Raw genomic sequence first — 19,795 nt, 5'->3', positions numbered from 1 at the left:
ACAAGGGCGACTCCCACCGCGCCGCTAGTTGGCTCACTATCACTAACTGGATGCGGATAAATGCTTGATTAGATATTGCTTAATGAGTGCATCAATTGGGCGTCAATCTTGTCAGCTTGATCAATACGGCTTTCTGCAGCTCCGCGGACTCGGCCGAACAGAAAGCAATCCGTGACAGTTGTGGCACCACAGCTGTCTTGCCCTTGCACCAGCCCGCAGGTTATAAGGTGAGATAAACCCCATCTCACGTCACCTGGAAGCCGGTGCTGGACTAGTGCTTACTTAATTTCCGAGGCGCCCGAAACTGTGAACAGAATAAACCGGGCAGATGCCGGACAACATGGACCTCCATTGTCCCATGTATTCTGTTCACTATGTCCGTGCTCTACAGCACATGTCCCATCTATTCTGTCCACAACCTTGGCGCCCCTCGACAGACCCATCTATACCCGACACACCCTATCACGACCTTTGGTTCAATTAACGCCGATCAGCCCTATGCAATAAGGCCGAGCGGGGTAGCAAGTCACTGGGCTGGGAAACACGACTAGCTGTGCTCATAAAAGAGATCATGGACCATAACATCAAACAGCTCTTCTTTCATTCTGGACCAAAATCGTCATAAATTGTGTACCTCAAAGACTGCTCTTGCTCGAAGTCAGTGTTGATGCACTCGACAGCATACAGAATGCAACCCATCAAGATCTGGACAACTGGTAGGGCCATTTTCCCGCATCAAATTTGCGACACCCCGGCTGACGGACATGATGACAACAGCTCCTGGCCCAAATGGCTGGAAGGTAAGACTGCGCGTCTTGTTGGGCCAATTGACACCTACTTTGGGGCTAACCTTCCTCGCCCATGTCGCCACCGCCGACCGGATAGCCCATTATATATCTCGAGGAGCTGAATGTACCATACGAGATTGTCGATGTGCCGTTTACCGACCTTATCAGCGACGAGTTTCGCAAGGTCAACCCGGGCGGGAAAGTTCCAGGTTTGTGATCTCATCCTGTTTCCGGATAGAGTTCATCAGGCTTGCAGCCAAAACGACACACTCGCCAATTGCTGATCCCGAGGTCCGCCTCCGTGATGTATAGTGATGGAAGACCCCAATACGGGCATCAAGATATGGGAGTCAGGCGCCATTATTTTGTACATCATTGAGCAATTTGGGTGAGTCGGCTGAGCGACTGATATTTGGGCCTGAGGTTTCAGTATTGAGGATTTCATAACACTGACAGCTGAACAGTACAATCTTTCCCCTCGAAGCCGTGAGCCTTGGTGGCTGTGCTCCCACGCCCCGGGCTTTGAGACACCACGCAGTCCGGCATACTGACCAATTTTCACGGGGACAGATAAGGACAACAAGCTCTCTTTCCCGACATCGCAGCTCAAGGAGTTCCACCTGGCACGACAATGGTTGATGTTCCAGGTCTCCCAGCAAGGCCCATTCTACGGACAGCTTGGCTGGTAGGTCCGCTTTGCCCGACACACAGCATCGCAGTAACTGTTGCTCCTCGGATGCGTCTCTAGCTAACTACCACCACAGGTTCAACTGGATGCATCCCGAGAAGCTGCCCTCCGCGAGCGAGCGCTACAAGAACCAGACGCTGCGCATCATGAAGCTGCTCGACAACGCACTGGCTGAGAGCAGTGGAGAAGGCGAAAAGTGGCTGGTGGGCAACAAGTGCAGCTACGCAGACCTTGCGTTTGTGATGTACCACGTGGTCGTAGACATCCAGGCGGACGTTGGCGAGGGCGAGGACTCCCTCCTGAAGCAATTCACCCACCTGTATGCCTGGAACCAGCGGCTGCTCAAGCGCCCGTCGGTTGCGAAGGTATGCCAGATGCGCCTGGACGCGATCGCCGCGGAAGGGTTCAAGATAGACAAAGAGGTTGTGAGGGAGCATGCAGAGGAGTTAATGGCCAAGGAGAAAGAGAGGGGAGTTTGAGCCAAGGCACCACTGCTGCAGGAGCTCGTCATTGCCATCATGACATAGCTTCATCGAATTTAAGACAGGCAAAAGTGGTACGGTCTCACTAGCTACCTCCTACTTTTGGGAGTGCCCTGAGCAATAAGGAAATGTTACCATCGACTGCATAAGCGTAGTGTGGCATGACTAGCTGCGCGTGTGTGCCTGATTGCAACGGAGCGCGCACAAAAGTCCGAGAGGCAAGTGGAAGCTCGGGGCAGTAAGCTAGGCTCCGACAGCCGCCATTGTAGTGCCGACCCAACCGACATGTGCTAGAATCTTGAATTCCCCGCCGCTAGCGCTCAAACTACGCATTGATGGCGCGCCTAGCCTGTGACCTTGGTGGTGCCATGACGCAACCAAAGCCGGGGCACGGCGAAGTTGAGGTCACTAGATCTTCCTTTCTACCTAGGTATCCTCAGAGTTGCTTGGCTTTCTGGTATGTATATGATGGGTACTAAATCAGAAGCCCCTATATTCCAAAACCGTTCGTGTCCGTGATTCTAGACTTAACCCCGGGCCTGGAGTCAGGGCAACCATTGGCCCGCAAGATGCATGACCCTGCGGCTCCAGCTTTGGCCCAGGAAGAATTGACAAAGTCCACACATTTCGTTTCGATCGCGCGTGAATGCCATATCAGCTCGTAACATATGGTATCGATATCCAGTCGTCGTCGACAGGCGTAAGCTGTAACCAGGATGGGGCAGGCAACTAGCGCGTCATGATTAGGGCTTACTCCGACTTGGAGCAACCAAGCTCGATCAGGGAGGGCTCGGACCAAGGCCACGCACTATTCCATGCAGCTACCATCGCAGCCTGAGATCTCCTGGAGAACCATGACCTCATGCAAGCTGCGCCTTGGCAGGAAAGCTTGGCTTTCTCTTGTTGGGCGACTTCCCAGGAACGATCGGCCTCAGCCTGGCAGAGATCGGCCAGTGGTAAGGCCAAGCTGGCTTCCCGGATGAACAAATAAGGTCTAGCACATGTTTTTCCTTCGAGCTTGGCCTCCCGCAAGGGAAACGCATAGATCCTCAGCTTCCGATGCCGCTGTTCTCTTTACTCAGCTCATCATGCATGAGCCAATGATTGCTCCTCAGCGAGTGTGGTCGGCATACCAGAACTGATCTAGTCGGTAAAGCATGATGTTTTGCCGACGCGGAAAAGTGGCAACCATGACGTTTTGAGGAGGGACTTCTGTTCTTGGAAAACGTGGACGTCTCCCACAGCTCTCCTGTTCAGAAGGCCTTGTATAAAATGCGTCTTCTTCGCCGTCTTGCACCAGACCTATTTCCCTCAAGAAAGCAATTTCATCGCTATCGTTTCGGGCAGTAAACAAACGCCTGCACAACTCAGCACCTTAGCCACCACTTTAAATCACCACCATGTACACGTCAAACTTGCTCACTAGCGCGGCCCTCGCTACTGCCGTCTCTGCCGTCACCCAGTTCACCACGACAGCGACAGTCCCGGGCCTGACCCTCACCCTCCCTGTTGGAGTTGGCACATCGACTACGTCGACCATCAAGCCGCACACTGTGACCGGCACGGGGGCAGTCATCTCTGGAGTGACAGTCATCGTCGACAGCTCTAGCGTGTACTTTATCGATGGTAACAATTTTGAGTACGGCGCCGCCTCAGGCACCAATGACTTTAACGGCATCACCGTCATCAATGGAATGATCCCCGGTGCTACTGCAACCGGTACAGCGAGCAGCCCTAGCGGCTCCGGGTCAATGTCGATGACCAGCAGCGGCACCTCTGCCGTCGTCATCACGACGGGCTCGACAACCGTCACCACAACCAACTCGATGGGCAGCACCGTCACATCTACAGGAGCCGTTACTTCCACCTCGAGGCCCAACGCTGGCGAGAGGGCGTTCGGGTCTGCGCAGATGTTTGGCTGGGCTGGTGTTGCAGTCGGTGCGGCTGCTGTGGCCAACTGCTAGTGGGCATGCATTGTGAGCTTGTGGCTGTGCTGCTTACCCGAAGAATAAGCATAAGCATAACATCCCGGCGCACATGTAAATTATTCCAATACCGTCCTACGTTACCACGTGCATGTGATACAAGAACCCAACTTTCCCTAAGACACTTAATTTACAGGCTAAACAGTCAAATACTGGACGATACAGACGAGATTCGGTGAAGTTGCAGGCAATCAAAAACAATTATCTTTCGATTCGAGTTTTGTCTCGCACAAATCGGGTCCTGTGTTCTCAAAGTCATTGCGAAGGTCCTGTACCTTATGACCATCGTTCGCATATTCAAATTCTCTGTCCTGGCAATTGCGCATGCAAACATCACAAGGAGCCCTGTCTGACGTGCTTAGTACGTTTGAATGATCGTGTTGTCTGGATGCGGGAAGACTGCTTTATCTAGCGTTGGCTGACCGTCCTGGCAGTGCAGCATTGCCCCCGTCCAAGCCCCGAGTGTGCCGAGCGGGTCGAGCCTCTGTTTCATTTTGGAGATCGCCCTTCTATTGTTGCTATTCCTGGTACCCACTCGGACTGCTCTCCGCATTGCGGCCCCGGATCTAAATGCGTCCCTGGACCTCATATCATGTCCCAAGGGTCTTCTCCGAGCAGATATGACCATGCTCCTTTCGCGTGACAATTCCATGCACGCCTGCAACAGCGACTGATAAAGATCATTCATGCGATCAGAAACCACAAGCATGAAGACGACACTCATCTTCAGCGTGCTCGCGGCTCTCGCCAGCGCCACAACATCCATCCCCGCGTCCCCGTCCGCCACAATCACGGGTCCCCCGGCAAGCTTGACAGTCGGCGCCTCAATCCCGACTTTCACCTACACTCTCTTCGGCTCAACCATCACGGGCAGCGCGACTGTGATCCCGTGCGCGACCGTAATCATAAATGCCGTCAGCATTTACATCCTGGAGGACAACTCCGACTTCGTGGGAGACGCGGACCTAGACTTCACGTTCAATGGCATCACGGTGAATCACGGCACCCCCACGCCCCCGGCGGCGTGCTGGACTCCGCCCAGCATCACGTCGACCAGCAGCAGCACCACCACGGCTAGCAGCGGTAGCAGCACGAGGTCGTCTGCGACAACCACCGCCACACCCAACGCCGCTCGGCCAGCGCAGATGGACTCAGCGCAACTGTTTAGCTGGGCGGGTGTCGCACTAGGCGCCGTGGCCATGGCCAATGCCTAGAATCGAGGGATTTGAGATGCAGGAGCAGGAGCACCGGCGTGGCCACGGGCTTCTCAACGGCACCAAAGAATGGATCCATAGAATGCATGGGTATGCATTGTCTAGAACGGGGCGTCTGGAGTCTGGGACAAATATCATAGCATATAGCGTGAACTGGCAGATCACTTCGACAATACAAATTGACTTGCTTCCGAGATGGTCATCCTCCAGGCGGGCGTGGCAGCCATATCAGTGCACTTGAGAAACGACGAGAGTCAACGGCTGGATATGGGACATGCACAAAAACATAGAACGTCGCAGACAGTGGCTGCGCGCCCAGTGGATTGCAGCAATACCGCCAGGCAAAGGCTAAGTATGTGCGGAAATCTAAACAGGCACGACGCCACGAAACAAGATATGCTTTTGATTCTAGAAGAGTGCAGTCATAAACATGAATTCTAGCTGAGCTGTAAGTTACATGAATATTCCATTGAGGTTCTCATGACGCCACCTGCTTAGCCGCCAGGTTTAAACAGGCGGCATGTGACAACTTTGCCTGATATGCAGCGACTCAGTGGCTATCAGCAACGCGGCTCCACCAACCAGAACTGCTCCACTGAATGCTCAACTGTACACCCCGCTGCCACTCGCCAGCCACGGGACGCCTCATCAGCAAATCCAACATCGCATCGACATTTGTATTCCCAGATTCACAAGATGGCTCAACAGCTGCCACAAGAGATTGTCGATCAGGTAGGCCTCAGCCTTATTGCATCAGAGATTTGCCATGCCACCGTCCTGACCCTTCCTCACCGCTAGATCGTGGCATACTGCATGGATGGTGAGGAGTGCGAGTCCCTAGCCCTGCATGAGATCAGAGAACTTAACGGAGACACCCGACTTGGCCTATGGCACAAGCTCCTCAACGTCGACTTCCATCCTTGGACGGCAGGTGACGAACCCACTGGGACTTGGACCGCAGCTCGGCTCGCACGCCCGTCAGTAGTCGACGCTCCTCGTCTACGGCGTCTCCGGCTGGTCGGACGCGCATGGGATCGCAGCGCGCGCAAGATCTTGCAGAGGCACTCAATCTTGACTGTGGATCTCGACTTGACGCCGAGTCTGACTCGGGCCATTGACCTGCTCAGACCTGCCGGCTCATCGGAACACCCGAATGGCCAGCGACAGAGTCCGATATGGCCACAGAACTTGATCATTTTAGCGGGCGAAACGCACATCCGCCCCTTCCGGCGAGTATACACCTACGACGACGAGTTTGATGGCGACGTAACGTCGGAGAACGAGGCGGTCATGCTGGCGAACTACACAGATTTCGCGGACGTTCAAAAGCGTGATAGACCTGGACGCTGGTCGCCATATCAGCTCCAGGCTCGGCCATGTCCTGGAGAGCGGGATGAAGGCGATGAGACGCTAACGGACGACCAGAAGTGTAGTCTCTTGCGGGCACTGTGGCGAAGCTACTCTCAAGCAAGTGGGAGTGACTCGAGACCTGCCACGACAATGCTGACTGTCTCGTTCCCCAGCGCCAGTAGCTGGTGGGATACGTACGAGGAGCATGGGGCAGAGTGCTATGACCTGTCCGCGTTAGACTCCCTGCTGGATACTCTCCGCACGGATCTCTTCTTCTTCCCCGTAGACGTCAGCGTCAGGAACCAGATCTGCGAGAATCTCGTCGATTTACGCCTAGAGCTTCCCACGACGCGCACCTTTGGCACGCTCTTTCCTCACGTCGACACAATCACCACCACCCCAAGATCAGCTGCTCGGCCACGGAGCCTCTTTCCCAAGCTACGCAGCCTCTTCATCACCATCACCGACGCCACCGGTCCCGCAGGCAGCTGGGAGTACGCGAGCTACGAGTATGGATACAACGACATGGACCTGTCGGCAGTCGATGGGGACATGGCAGACCCGTACTACTCGGGCTTCCCGCCAAGCAACCTGCAGCTCCGGGACGGGCGGAATCGCGATCACCAGCGGGATTTGTGGCGGTTTGTAGCGAGCTGCCGGAGCATCAATGCGCTATATGTCGAGGCCACGCAGGCCCTGAGGCTAGACGAGCTGTGGGAGGTAGTCGACGAGGAGGAGCAGAAACGGGGCTTTCTGAGAGCAGAGCACGGGGAACACGACTGGACACGATCGGGTCTGGCAACTCTCGGTCTATGCAGGATCGACACGAGCGTGCAGGCTTTGCTACGCATGATCCAGCCGAACTACAAAGCCGTTCAAGACGACACCAAGCAGATCTCGCCCGTGCGGCGCATCAATCTCGATCGCGTCAAGCTCGTCCCCGATAACACCGTTTCCGACAATCCTGGCGCGGAGAAGTGCGCATGGGCCACGCTATACAGCTTTCTGCATCCCGAGCGCTGTCCGGCCCTGGACTTCCTGGGGATTTGCTACCTGTCCTACTTCTCCACGCACCCGGACTTTACGTATGCACACAGGCTCAGCGAGGACTGGGCTTCGATGTGGACGACCAGCGACGAGGATTGGGATGCTCTAAGCGGGCTGTTCCAGGCTAACCCCCGTCTTGCCGTCCAAGGATTGGCAGACAGATGGTGTCTCGCAAGTGAAGTGCTCGAAGTCAGAGATCTTTAAGCGTTGTCCTTGAGTAGAAAGGGGCTGAATATGTCATTGTTGGAAAGAGAAGAGGAGACGACCTATTAGCGGTTGCTCCTTACTGGTCCTTTCTGAAGAGACAAGAGATCACCTTTTGTGATAGAGGACTAATACGCGTGGGGATCTGGACCACCAGCTCAGCACATGGTCTCGCCAGCCCGACAGCAAGCGAATTTTGTGCGTCTTTTTTTTTTTTCGTAGATTGAGGGTTGGTCGTCTTTTTCAGATATGTCGAATCCGAGAATGTGTTCTGCAAAGGATGTGCCGTGGTCCGAGTCCTAGCCGGGGACGCATTTACATTTCAAACAGGAGTAATCCGATTTTGTAATTAGCTTATAGAGCTTTTGATAAGAGGGCCTACTTTCATCCAATCAGCAAATACTGAGCGGTCCAATCTCGATTGGTCTAGTGGTCAGGATACCTGCTTGTCACGCAGGTGGCCGGGGTTCGATTCCCCGATCGAGAGCACTACAACAATCATCCAGAGATTACTCTGGGTCCTTCTTTTTGCTGTTTTTCTCGCTTTCTCACCACATGACATGAGTCTCCCAATCATGGGCCTATTGAATTTTGTTTTTGTCATGTCCTCGCTCTCTTCCATACTTCCCTATGCTCCGCAAGTACGCTGTGTTTTTACATTGGGAACTGCGATGACTCCCTAACAGACCCGAAGGAGAGTCACCGTGATGTCCACGGGTACGAAGAATGTCGTGTGAGGAGTCCAGTGTCGCGCGGGCGCTCCAGGGCCTGTCACGACGGGCAGCAGTCCTCATCTGGGGTTGGGAACTGTGTTATGTCAGCAGCTGGTGCCATGTGCGCTAACCGGATTGGGCATGGCTGGGCCCCGACGAGGTGGGTGGCGATCGGCTGTCCCAAGCTACTGGAACACTGTTTAAATGCAGACAATGACAATGGTAAGGCCCGGTTGGGCAGACAACTACGGGCAGATGCAAGCGACTACGGAAAAAGGGGCCCAGAGCACTTTCGGATGCCCGAACATGCTGGCAGCTTCCAGAAGACGGGTGGAAGCTGGACTGCCTGGGAGGAGTTCTTTGTGCTTTGTCATCTGGAAGTGCGGCCGGAGTTAAGCAACAAAGTCAGCGGTGGTTAGTCACCGCGCTGCTGACTGTCTCACAGCAGGCACGCTAGGCATGCGCAAGCCACTGTCTTTATTGTCGCCACCACGACTAGCTACTGCCACATACTGGGCAGAGAACCATCTGGCACAGCGCAGGCTGATTACAGATCGTGCCAGTCGAGTCTCGAGCCTGCCAGCCCCTTCCAGCTGCCTGACTCAACACCGCAAGACGGGCTGACGACGAGGCTGCAGCTCGCTGGTCTGCGTACTCCTCGCAGCCTGCCGCCCATCATGCAACTCTGTATAAGAAGGAACAATCTCTCTAGGAGAAATCGAAATCCCATTCCTCACAACACATCATAACAACCACTCTTGCCTCTACTGAGCTCTTATCTCCACTTCTCAACAACAACACCATCATACTCGACATCAACCAGTCTCCCCACACATCAAGACCAATCAAAATGGCCGCCTTCTGCACCCCACGCTTCTACCACGGCGCCGCTGCCGAGCCCATCGCCATCAAGGGCCTCTTCCACTTTCTCGACAACCTGCAGGATGACCTCGCCCTCCAGAGCGTCCTGCAGGAGTCCCTGAGCCAGCAACAGGGTTCAGCCCCTGCCCCAGCGGCCGAGAAGCAGCAGCAACCCCTGCCATACTTCACCCCCCGCTTCGACATCAGCGAGACCGACGCCGCGTACCACCTTAACGGCGAGCTGGCAGGCCTGTCCAAGGAGCACATTGACATCGACTTCACCGACGCCCAGACCATCACTGTCCGCGGCAAGATCCAGCGCGCCGCTTCTTCACCTGCTCAGACCACCGATGATGATGTTGTCGTAGAGGACGCAGCTCCCCAGTCTCCAGCCTCCAGTGCGGCATCAAGCCACCACGCGACAGTCGAGGATGACTTTGAGGACCTGGCAGCCGAGACCAACACTGCCACTTCTTCCTCCTCACCTGCCCCGGAAAAGACCACAGAGAAGACTCCTGCCCCTCAACAGCAACCTGAGGCCAAGTACTGGATCGCGGAGCGCAAGTACGGCCAGTTCGCCCGGTCCTTCAAGTTCCGCAAGACGGTTGATGTCGCGGCCGTCTCAGCCAGCCTCGAGAACGGCGTACTCAGCATTGTCGTGCCCAAGAAGAACGAGAGCCGCAAGATCTTCGTCAACTAAAGCAGTCGTTGGACCCGCTGCATAGATATATTTTCCTTGAGGTTTTCGTTTTGTTCATTTTTTTCATCCACATTACTGAGCATTTACACATGGCATGGGAATATATTGCGAGTCTAGCATAGCACAGACGATCCGTTCACTCAAACCAATGAAAATCCAACAATCTCTTGGTCCTTCCTGCATCTGTCGGCATAAATTGTGAAACCATGTGAAAGAAAGTAATTAAAAGACCAAAAGGTCTGCAGCCGTGGCTTGACACTAGAAGATCCATGCCTGATTTGAAGTGCCTTGCGGTAGCCCGGCGCCATTTGCGACTGACCATCACCTGCCTCTTGCGCATCCATATATCCCTCTGACCAATCGTGTCCAAGCCTGGACCAAGCTTATTTGCCAAGCTGCAACCCCCACGATTGCGTGCTTGCTCAGATCGGTCGATACGTCACCACCATTGTTTATTCCGCCATTGAATGCGCATGCTGCATCTTTCTGATTGGATGTCTGTTCGCTCAGTCACATTCCGCGGTTGCACCCGGAGGCAGACGCAACCAGTTCGCGTCGGGCTTCTGGAGCGAAGAGCAGCTCGCACGCCATGGCGTTGCATTTCGTCGTGATGCATGCTGCTGCCGCACGGCTGAGATGATGCGGGAGACTATTCTATGGTGCCATAGTGTAGCCTCTCGGGATGAATCGCTGGGTAAATGCACGTCTACTTAAGCTGCGCAGAGCCCATGGGGCTTTGTCCGCGGCGACTCCATAATCGGGATATGCCTTGAACGCCCAGCGAGCGCGACAGTCCCTTTTGCAATGCGATCTTCATCTATTTTCACGCCGGTCCTTCTGACTGCGGCAGCAGTGTCCGCCGCAGTCCTGGAGAAGCGCAGCGGGTTCAGCCAGGGTCAGCCGATCAGCGACGACGGCAAAGGCGCTCGCATCCTAGGTAAGCTAGGCCGTCCCCCCCTTTTGCCCTCTTCCCGCTCCAAGCATCCCGCAGTGCCACTAATGCAAATTTTCTTTTCCACACAAGTACAGGAGGCACCGACAACTACATTGACGTGCAGAACCCAGACAACCTGGGCCAGCAGAGCACTGACAACGGCGTCGTGCCGAACCTCAAGTGGCGCTTCAGCGACTCCAAGACCCGCATCCTCAAGGGCGGCTGGGTCCGCGAGCAGGTCGTCACCGACCTCCCGTCGAGTCGGGATATTGCGGCGGCGCAGCAGCACCTGACCAAGGGCTCTGTGCGCGAGCTGCACTGGCACCGTGTGGTGAGTTTGTGTGCTTCTGTTTGGATTACTTGGTGGAGCAGCCCTCTCTCCTGATGACTGGCAAAATGGGCTGACTGGGATTTGTTTCTGGTGGTTTGCTTTAGGCTGAATGGGGCTACGTGTATGCCGGCTCGGTCCTCGTCTCGGCGGTCGATCAGGACGGCAAGTTCCAGGTCGCCAAGCTCGAGGTCGGCGACGTGTGGTACTTCCCCAAGGGCCAAGGCCACACCGTACAGGGGCTCGAGGACGATAACGAGTTTCTTCTTGTGTTTGACGACGGCGATTTTGATGCGACTGGGTAAGATCACCTGATGATGCTGGCTCTTGATTGAAAGACGGGATTTGGAAACAGTGCACACGGTCCTGACAAAAAACATGCAGCACCACCTTCAACGTCGACGACTGGATCAAGCACACGCCCAAGCACATCCTGGCCAAGAACTTTGGTCTGAACGCGTCCGTCTTTGACAGCGTCCCTTCGCCAAATCCGTACATCCAGCAGGGCAACGTCTCCGACTCGGGTGTCTCCGGCGGCGGCGGCGAGCTCTCGGGCGACGCGTCCTTCGTGTACTATGCCAAGGACCACGCATTGCAGGACATCCCCGGTGGAGGTGGCACCTTAAGGATCATCGACACCACGACTTTCCCTGCGTCCAAGACGATCGCCGCGACTGTGGTCACGCTCGTTCCCGGGGGTCTGAGAGAGCTGCACTGGCATCCGAACGTGAGTATTGATTTCAGTGCTCGGACGAGTGCGGTGCTCGTAGTCGTACTGACCAGCATGTGCACAGGCCGAAGAGTGGTTGTACTTCCACAAGGGCAAGGCCAGAGCGACAGTCTTCCTCGGGAGCGGGCTGGCAAGGACCTTTGACTTTGCCGCCGGGGACACGGGTGTCTTCCCATCAAACAGCGGTAAGTTCTCCCCAATCCGTTTGCAATGTGTAGCTGAAAGACATGGCCGGCCGTAAATTCTCGGTTCGGGAACTTTCGTCAGCACGTCCATTGTGCTCCCCAAATGGATACTGACAAAAAGAATCATGTGTTGTAACAGGCCACTACATCGAGAACACCGGTGACTCGGAGCTCGTGTGGATCGAGATATACAAGAGCGACCGCGTCCTGGATAACCCTTTGACGCAGTGGCTCGCACTTACTCCGGCGGATTTGGTCGCGCAGATCCTCAAGATCCCGCTCGACGTCGCGGAGGGGCTGAAGAAGGACAAGCAGATTCTGATCAAGCCTTCTGCTGCGTGATGAGTGTGAGAACCGCGCTCGGGTGCGGCGCGGCCTGTGCGGCATGGCTTTCTAAAGACGGCCTTCTCGTCTCGGGTTGTGTCAGGCTGTCGCCTCTGCGGAGCAATTCGTACCAATTTATAATCTTCTGTGGCTCTGAGAATAGCATAATTGTAGTTACAATCGTTTGAAGAGGGTAATCTGGTTACAATAAAGCCGCTTGACTGTCTAAAATAGGTATCATAATATCGCATTACTCATAATACAAAGTCTCATGCTACCCGCAAGAAGTTTGAGTAGCAGAATTATCGATTACCCATATTATCGTCAGCGGCAAAGCTGTACCCATCAAAATCAAGCCCGGCACCCCAGAAGTTGTCGTCAAATACGAAGCCAAAGTCGCCATTGCTGAAAGGCACACTCGCGTCATCCGGAGCAGTCGAGCCATACGGCTCCAGGATCCTCGCCGCCAGCGTCTCGAAAGTGTCTATACACTGCGGCACATACGCGCTCAGGTGCTCGTGGTCGTGCAGCGCCGAGATGAGGCTGCGCCATGAATGCGCCACCGAGTCCGTGTAGAGCCTCGGCACAGACATGGCGGCCAGGAACGTCATCCCCGCAATGTGCAGGTAGTAGAGCCGGTACCACCAGGGCATCAGGCCGAGGGACTCACCCGGCTCGAGGGTCTCGATGAGCAGCGCGGCAAGTCCCTGTGCCGCCTCGACACACAAGCCCGCGCAGTCCTCAAACAGGCGGTCGCTGAGGCTGGAGGATTTGCCGCCCGGTAGGGTCGCCGCCTTCTGAGACCGCCTTGAGCACAGGCACGCGAGGATGGGCCTGTACATGAAGATGCGAGTGTGGAAAAGGCGGAAGTGGAGCATGTATCGCTCGAGGCGAGACCTTGCCGGTTCTTGTGCCCGGAGAGAGTGCACCTTGTACTCGTCGGGGAGGGCGGACTCCCACTTGTCAAGGCATGCGTCAAACTGTACCGCCACGACGTGGTACTCGTCCTGCTGATATAGGCGCGGCAGTCCCAGATCAGATGCGCCACGGCTCCGGATCTGCATTTGCGCTAGTTGTATCTGGTTGCCAATCTCGAATAGCTCAGAGCCCCTGCGCAGATGTGCGGCACGTGCAGCATCAGCTTGAGGGAGGTTGCTTGCCGGGAAGCGCTTCAGCTTGCTTGCGTTGGACAAGGGAGCTGAAAAGTGCGCGATGGTTTTTCCCTGGGCCCACGCAACGCACCTAGTTTCAGAGTCAGCGAGCACAAGCGAGATCGTCATGAGTTCCCCACTCCCTCACTTACCGGTCCAAGGAAACGCAAGTTGCCCATACTTGCCGCTGTAACTCCAGATCACCAGCGCGCTCGGTGTCAGGAGATCCAAGAGAAGGCCAGTTCAGACCCTGGGCGATTCTGCACGCTAGGCCGGAAGCCATCCAGGCTCTGTGCTGTTGGCTCGTGCAGTGCAGGTAGCGGTGCATGAGGGCCAGACACTGAATCAGCTCAATGGATCCAGATGACTGCCACAGGACAATCTCGGGTTTGAGGAGCACCCAGGCTCGCCTGAAATACAAGCTGCCTTGATCGTGCCGTGTGACCTGCGGGATCGACTCTTGCCGTTGTACGGCGAGAGCGAAAACAAGGTTCATGATGCTGAGTCGGATATCACGTTCCGTGTCAGAAAGTGACTGAGGACCACAGTACGCTGCTTCGATGTCCCTGAAGAATCGGGCTTGGTCGAGGACGCACTCCAAGGGATGTACATAGTTGAAGTATATGTCGGCCAGCTCTTCAGCGTCCATGCGCGAAGGTAGTGCCCGGGCAGCGGAGTCGGATAAAAGGCGGGCGGGTTCCAGATCTAGTGGTCCAAATAAATCGGCATCCACGAAGGGTACAGGGTGCGAGATGCTGCTTGGTGTTCTCCCCGCTCTCGCGTCGATGGCAGCCACGACCTCGCCAGCAAAGCGGCCATGGCTGGTGCAGTATGCACGATTTGGATCGGATTCGTAGTCCAGCTCATGACTGACGGGCGTTGTAGCTGCAGACGTCTCGGGGGTCACGAGCAGGACGACGGGTAGAGCTGTGGTCGACGTGGGAGCTTGGAAGGAGACACTTGCTGCAGGGCTTGGGGGACCCGGTTCGAATTTCTTGCGACTAGAACGCCTGGCCTGCTGGTTGTAGACGCAAGGAATACCCCGCGAAGTACATTTTGAACAGGCTACAAGCCGATCACGAATCTGTGAGCCACTTTGGACGTTGGGAGTTGGAGAGGGGAAAGGCCTCTCTTACCTGGGGACTGGCCATCGCATTTGGATTTCCTCAGTCGGCAAGCTTCACAGGCAATGTAGGTTTTCAGCCGCGGTCTGCGCAACAGCTTGACCGGCTCGCCATGCAGCTTCCGCGGCGGCTCGATTGTCGTCATGTTGCCGACAGCTGGGCGGTCTCTTCCAGTTCCGTTCCGGCTGCTATAGACTGACAATAATGGACCGGAGTCATCGGACGAGCCTTGGGAGGAATGCTTATGCGACGAGTGTGTGCGCGCTGGCCAATACCATCACGTTCCGTCTGATAGGAGCGAGAGGCCAATCACACAACGTTCCGTCGCTGATAAATCAACTGAGAGCCCTTGCCCCCAGCGCTGTAACCAGTAAGAACAAGGTCCGGCGATCCACTATCGCTTTAGACAAGCCCCTGCCTACGCCTGGGCGAGACTAGCCAATAGCGTGACTTTCCGCTCCGCCTGGCTGGTACTCGATAAATACGTCCTCGAGCACGTCGTCCATGCTAAGGTAAAAGACATGCAAGGACAGTTTCTTTTTACAGCCCGTGACCAAAAGCTCAAGAGGACCAGCTGCCCGATTTCACCATGTCAAAACACAGTGACAGCGAAGCACCAACGATCGCCAGCGATGTCGAAAAGACGCATACCTACATTGGGAGTGGGACGGAACAAGATCCCTTTGTCGTCGAATTCCAGAAGGACGACCCCAGCAACCCCATGAACTGGTCGCAAAGCCGCAAATGGTTCATCACCGCTGTTGTGGCCATGTCCGTCTTTGTCGTGACTTTCGCCTCCTCAGCGCCATCTTCCTCCTTTCAGGGCCTCATTCGCGATCTCGACGTCAGCCGCATAGAATTCACGCTCATCATCTCCCTCTTCGTCCTCGGCTTCGCTATCGGGCCGGCATTTTGGGGCCCAGTGGTACGTGGCATTCCTGATTAGGAGCAGTTTTTCTCACGTCCAGGCGCTGACTAGTCACAAAGTCTGAGCTGTATGGGCGGCGGATCCAGTGGATTGTTGCCCACATAGGCATGATAGCATTCTTTGGAGGCTCGGCCGGTAGCAAGAACATCGCGACACTATCTGTGCTGCGCTTACTTGCAGGCATCTTCGGCGCGTCGCCGCTCGTCAATTCTGGCGGTGCCATCGCCGACATGTTCCTTCCTGCTCAGCGCGGCCTGGCCATGACCCTCTATGGCGTCGCTCCGTTTGTGGGGACGACGCTTGGTCCGATTCTTGGTGGCTTGATCTCGGCGAACGCGGGATGGCGTTGGGTCTACGGGGTCTGCTGTATCGCGATCGGCGTCAACGGCGTCTTTGGTGCCATCTTCGTGCCCGAGACGTATGGGCCCGTGCTGTTGGCACGCAAAGCCACGCACCTGGCGACTCAGGACGGCCAGCACTACATCAGTGTTCTGGAGAAGGGCCAAGCCAAGAAAACCCCGTCCGAGGTTTTCCAGAAGGCTCTGGTGCGCCCGTGGGTCTTCCTCTTCCTAGAGCCGATTGTGCTGGTGGCATGTATCTACGTTGCCATCATCTTTGGCACCGTCTACCTGTTCATGGGCGCGATGCCCATCGTCTTTAGCCAGGGCAGGGGCTGGAGCGAGGCCACCAGCGGCCTTTCCTTCCTGGGCATGCTCGTCGGCATCATCGCCGGGCTCGCATATGTTGTATTTGACAACAACACCCGCTACATGAGACTTTCGGTCGCAAAGACGGCAACTCCAGAGTCGCGCTTGCCACCAGCCATCATTGGCGCCGTCGCTCTGCCCGTGGGCATGTTCGGCTTCGCCTGGACCAACTTTCCCAGCATCCACTGGGCCGTCTGCATCGTCCTGTCTGCACCGTTCGGGCTCGGCTGCGTCCTCGTCATGCTCCCGATCACGAACTATCTCATGGACTCATACACCGTCTATGCCGCGTCGGTGCTCGCCGCCGCAGCCATCCTCCGGTCCATCCTGGGTGCTGTTTTCCCCCTCTTCACGCCGGCCATGTACCAGAACCTTGGCATTCACTGGGCCACGTCCATCCCCGCCTTCTTGACGCTGGCGTGTATGCCATTTCCCTTCATCATGCACAAGTATGGCGGGACTCTCAGGATGAAGTGCAAATATGCTGCGGAGGCGGCCGAGGTGATGCGGACGATGCAGAGGCAACAAGCTGCCGCAGTCGTTCCCGCCGCCTCTGAGGTGAGGCCTGGGACGTCCTCGGATTGAAAAAAAGAAAAAGAAAAAGCATTCATAGAAACATTGCGCTGCCTCATAGGCAGGAGAGCGTCTTCGACCATCGCCCTTTGGACAGCAAGTTGCGCATACCGCATGCTATTCATGGTCGTAGCATTCCGGACCCAAGAAACCGAGTTGCCAATGCCAAGAATGCAATGGGACTGGTAACAGGAAACCTATCAAACTCAACACTTGCTTGATATTGGCTTTTTTACACGCTGGGTGACTTGATCTCGCCTTTGGGTTCATGATGGTCAGCTTCTCTGCCCAAATCCACAGGTCCTCTTTGTGCGGAAGGATGCTAAACTATGCCATGGTATTTGCCTCCACAAAGCTCAAATTGCGCCCCGGGGTCAGAGAAAACCTCCGCTTGGGCTGCTCGTGCCAACAAGACTCAATCCAACCCGTGCCACTTTGCCCGTGCAGCCTGGACCTTCCTGGCTCTTGGCGCAAGGGTGCCAGCATTACCAAAGGCCGCGAGTCGCAAATCCCTTGCGCGCCGAGAATTAACTTGCATAAGCTGGGTCGATGTGCAGCCATAAGCCTGGATGCAATAATGCTGAGTGCCGGGCTTCGAACAATAACCAACGATACCAATATCGTGATCACAGATATAGCCAGGTGCGCAATCTTGGTCTGAAGTGCACAAATAAGCGCAGTTGACGTTCGGAAACGGGCTGGTTTTTGCATCGAAGTCTTGAATAGACACACAGTAGTTAGATGTGCCTTGGTCGTCGATGGGATCGCATCGACAATTGGGAGAACAATCGTTGCCGTAAGGGTTACATGGAACGCGATCAGCTGTGTAAAACAAAGCCAACGTCGTTAGTGTCTTGCTAAAGAATGCGAAGCAGGGTAGCAATGTTCCGTATGCTTACTTGGGATTGCCACTGTAACCGTCGAGGTTGGATCCGTACTGATCGAGGTCGTTGTTGAGGTGGTCGTGGTAATTGTCAGGCTTGTCGTCACTGTGATTGACGTTGTTGTGGAACTGGTTGTTGTCGATGCTGTGATGTCGAGGACAGCTGGGGGAGGCGTGGTGGTGCTAGTGACGGTCTTTTGCACCTGGATACAAGCACAGATGGACGATGCGAAGGCTCGCGCAGCAGTAGTCAGTGAGGCTAGCGCAGCCGCTTTGGGGTTTGTAGCTCGGGCTGCCAGGGTTCCTTCTCCATCTGCTTCTTGGGTATGGGAGCGTTTCTGCGAAGAGCTTAGCCTCGCTGTCGATCACTCACCCGCACAGCGACATTGATAGGAAATCAAAGGACTGGCACTCACCACTGGGTTGGTATTTGTCGGAGAGGTGGCAGTATATGTGCCCACAGTCACTGTGACAACCGTAGTGGTCGTTGTCGTTGTGACCTGTGTGCTCGTTGTCAGGAAGGTGCTGGTTGAGGTGGTCGTCGACGGCACAGTGATTGTTGTAGTTGCTACAGTGGAAGTCTGAGTGCTGATCTTCGCCTGGCTGACAACTGTCAATGTAGCCAGTGGAAAGTTTCTGGAGCAGAAAGATTGGGCTTCCAGAAGAGGTGAGACAGCGGCTGCGATGATAGCTCCCACGCCATTGCAGCTCTTTGCAGATAGCGGATTGACTAGCAAGGTGAGAAGAACAATCAACCAGCCACAGAAGGGCATTGTGTTCAAAAGCATTGTGCTGGCAGGCGGTGGAGATTGTGCGGTGGCAATATTTGGAAATGATGAAGAAGTTCGTTAGGTACAATGAGACAGTCAAAGCTTTCATAATGCTGCACACGGCCGGTTATTACGGCGTGCGGTTTACTTGGGATAGAAATATTCTTCGGCATGGCGGCGTTGGTCGTCTCCAAAACGAAAGTAACCTTTGGCGTTGTTGATGTGTGCAGGTCACGCTAACGAAGTGCTGACCCGGTTCTGGTCTTCCGTAGTGGTGGACCGGCTTCGGGCCTAGAACTTAGCTCAGATGCTGCGGGCATCCGTGGCCAGCTGCGGGAAGCCCAGACCAGGCCGCTTCGAGTAATTGCGCACTATTGGTGGCACAGCCAGTAAAGTACGCCATGTAAGATGGCTGTCTATGTGACAAGGACCGCAAAGCATTCTACAAGCATAGGCAGAGGCTGGACAGGAGTTTGTTGGAAAGTACACGCGGGCACACTACAGTACGTGCATAAAGTCGGTTGGCTGAAGGGCTGGTACACTAAAGTTCGGCGCATCTTCCAACCATCCAGTAGCACAATTCCACATTGCGGGAGAGTCTCGTCTCCGCCTGAAAGAGGGGTGAGCTCTTAATCTTTATCCCCTAACGGCATAGCGCCCTTCTAGACATTGATTCTGTCTTTCCACCACTCCTTAGTCGTCGCTTCCAGGCTGCGCAAGCTTGAATCTTTCTGCATTAGCCTTTCATGGCAGGTCACAAGCCTGTTGCAGAAGGAAACTCGTGTTTCATAGTAACGTGTTCATCTAGGTTTTCACTTTCGTAGCTAACACACGAAAGAGCTAGGATGACAGGACTATGTGTTTTCGTGGCGTTGCTACACTACACAGTCCCGCCTAAATGTAAGCTGAGGGGAAAGTGACCTCTTAGTGATGTCCGGAGGCCTATGTGGAGATTTTCGACTGATCCAGATGCCACGCCATCGGGCAATCCGCTGGCTGCGCCTAACCAGATGAGATCAACTTCTGAAGCGACTTCTTCTCAGCTTGCATGGTGGCGTCTTTGTTCCACTGTAGAACTAGCACACTAAGCCCTGCATCTGGTCGAGATGGGGTTTGTTTGATGTTC

The 19,795-nt window shown here is 55.2% G+C and overlaps 9 protein-coding genes and 1 non-coding gene across 10 annotated transcripts; 8 read left to right on the top strand and 2 right to left on the bottom strand.

The window, feature by feature from the left end:
• Positions 1 to 470: 470 nt before the first annotated feature.
• On the top strand, positions 471 to 2,097 carry B0I36DRAFT_331604 (glutathione S-transferase). The gene is made up of 6 exons (XM_046155003.1): positions 471 to 716; positions 778 to 800; positions 886 to 997; positions 1,101 to 1,175; positions 1,359 to 1,473; positions 1,553 to 2,097. Exons 1-6 carry the CDS (start codon positions 668 to 670, stop codon positions 1,953 to 1,955), a joined length of 777 nt encoding a protein of 258 aa, XP_046008090.1. The 5' UTR covers positions 471 to 667; the 3' UTR covers positions 1,956 to 2,097.
• Positions 2,098 to 3,104: 1,007 nt separating this feature from the next.
• Positions 3,105 to 4,282, top strand: B0I36DRAFT_331602 (uncharacterized protein). Its single transcript, XM_046155002.1, has one exon. It carries the CDS (start codon positions 3,359 to 3,361, stop codon positions 3,920 to 3,922), a length of 564 nt encoding a protein of 187 aa, XP_046008089.1. The 5' UTR covers positions 3,105 to 3,358; the 3' UTR covers positions 3,923 to 4,282.
• A 263-nt stretch (positions 4,283 to 4,545) lies between these two features.
• On the top strand, positions 4,546 to 5,418 carry B0I36DRAFT_331601 (uncharacterized protein). The gene has a single exon (XM_046155001.1). The coding sequence runs from the start codon at positions 4,630 to 4,632 to the stop codon at positions 5,155 to 5,157; it is 528 nt and encodes a 175-aa protein (XP_046008088.1). The 5' UTR covers positions 4,546 to 4,629; the 3' UTR covers positions 5,158 to 5,418.
• A 1,036-nt stretch (positions 5,419 to 6,454) lies between these two features.
• On the top strand, positions 6,455 to 8,047 carry B0I36DRAFT_331600 (uncharacterized protein). Its single transcript, XM_046155000.1, has one exon. It carries the CDS (start codon positions 6,658 to 6,660, stop codon positions 7,756 to 7,758), a length of 1,101 nt encoding a protein of 366 aa, XP_046008087.1. The 5' UTR covers positions 6,455 to 6,657; the 3' UTR covers positions 7,759 to 8,047.
• Positions 8,048 to 8,173: 126 nt separating this feature from the next.
• Positions 8,174 to 8,245, top strand: B0I36DRAFT_t157. The gene has a single exon. It is a non-coding gene; the product is annotated as a tRNA-Asp (tRNA).
• A 735-nt stretch (positions 8,246 to 8,980) lies between these two features.
• On the top strand, positions 8,981 to 10,297 carry B0I36DRAFT_331599 (HSP20-like chaperone). The gene has a single exon (XM_046154999.1). It carries the CDS (start codon positions 9,322 to 9,324, stop codon positions 10,030 to 10,032), a length of 711 nt encoding a protein of 236 aa, XP_046008086.1. The 5' UTR covers positions 8,981 to 9,321; the 3' UTR covers positions 10,033 to 10,297.
• Positions 10,298 to 10,836: 539 nt separating this feature from the next.
• B0I36DRAFT_415962 (oxalate decarboxylase) lies at positions 10,837 to 12,935 on the top strand (the record flags this gene model as incomplete). Its single annotated transcript, XM_046162060.1, has 6 exons — positions 10,837 to 10,969; positions 11,062 to 11,297; positions 11,402 to 11,595; positions 11,679 to 12,021; positions 12,089 to 12,209; positions 12,349 to 12,935. 6 exons carry the CDS (start codon positions 10,837 to 10,839, stop codon positions 12,549 to 12,551), a joined length of 1,230 nt encoding a protein of 409 aa, XP_046008085.1. The 3' UTR covers positions 12,552 to 12,935.
• On the bottom strand, positions 12,642 to 15,004 carry B0I36DRAFT_295177 (putative fungal-specific transcription factor). The gene is made up of 3 exons (XM_046151844.1): positions 14,821 to 15,004; positions 13,837 to 14,749; positions 12,642 to 13,775 (listed from the first exon to the last, which is right to left on the bottom strand). Exons 1-3 carry the CDS (start codon positions 14,951 to 14,953, stop codon positions 12,836 to 12,838), a joined length of 1,986 nt encoding a protein of 661 aa, XP_046008084.1. The 5' UTR covers positions 14,954 to 15,004; the 3' UTR covers positions 12,642 to 12,835.
• A 393-nt stretch (positions 15,005 to 15,397) lies between these two features.
• Positions 15,398 to 17,028, top strand: B0I36DRAFT_366477 (putative MFS transporter; the record flags this gene model as incomplete). The annotated part of the gene is made up of 2 exons (XM_046159305.1): positions 15,398 to 15,733; positions 15,796 to 17,028. The coding sequence occupies 2 exons, from the start codon at positions 15,398 to 15,400 to the stop codon at positions 17,026 to 17,028; spliced, it is 1,569 nt and encodes a 522-aa protein (XP_046008083.1).
• A 202-nt stretch (positions 17,029 to 17,230) lies between these two features.
• On the bottom strand, positions 17,231 to 18,687 carry B0I36DRAFT_415956 (uncharacterized protein; the record flags this gene model as incomplete). Its single annotated transcript, XM_046162059.1, has 3 exons — positions 17,231 to 17,873; positions 17,916 to 18,082; positions 18,316 to 18,687. 3 exons carry the CDS (start codon positions 18,685 to 18,687, stop codon positions 17,432 to 17,434), a joined length of 981 nt encoding a protein of 326 aa, XP_046008082.1. The 3' UTR covers positions 17,231 to 17,431.
• Positions 18,688 to 19,795: the final 1,108 nt, after the last annotated feature.

The sequence above is a fragment of the Microdochium trichocladiopsis genome (assembly GCF_020744255.1).
Source record: "Microdochium trichocladiopsis strain MPI-CAGE-CH-0230 chromosome Unknown B0I36scaffold_9, whole genome shotgun sequence".
In the NCBI taxonomy this organism is placed as follows: domain Eukaryota; kingdom Fungi; phylum Ascomycota; class Sordariomycetes; order Xylariales; family Microdochiaceae; genus Microdochium; species Microdochium trichocladiopsis.
This window is presented reverse-complemented; position numbering and strand designations above follow the sequence as displayed.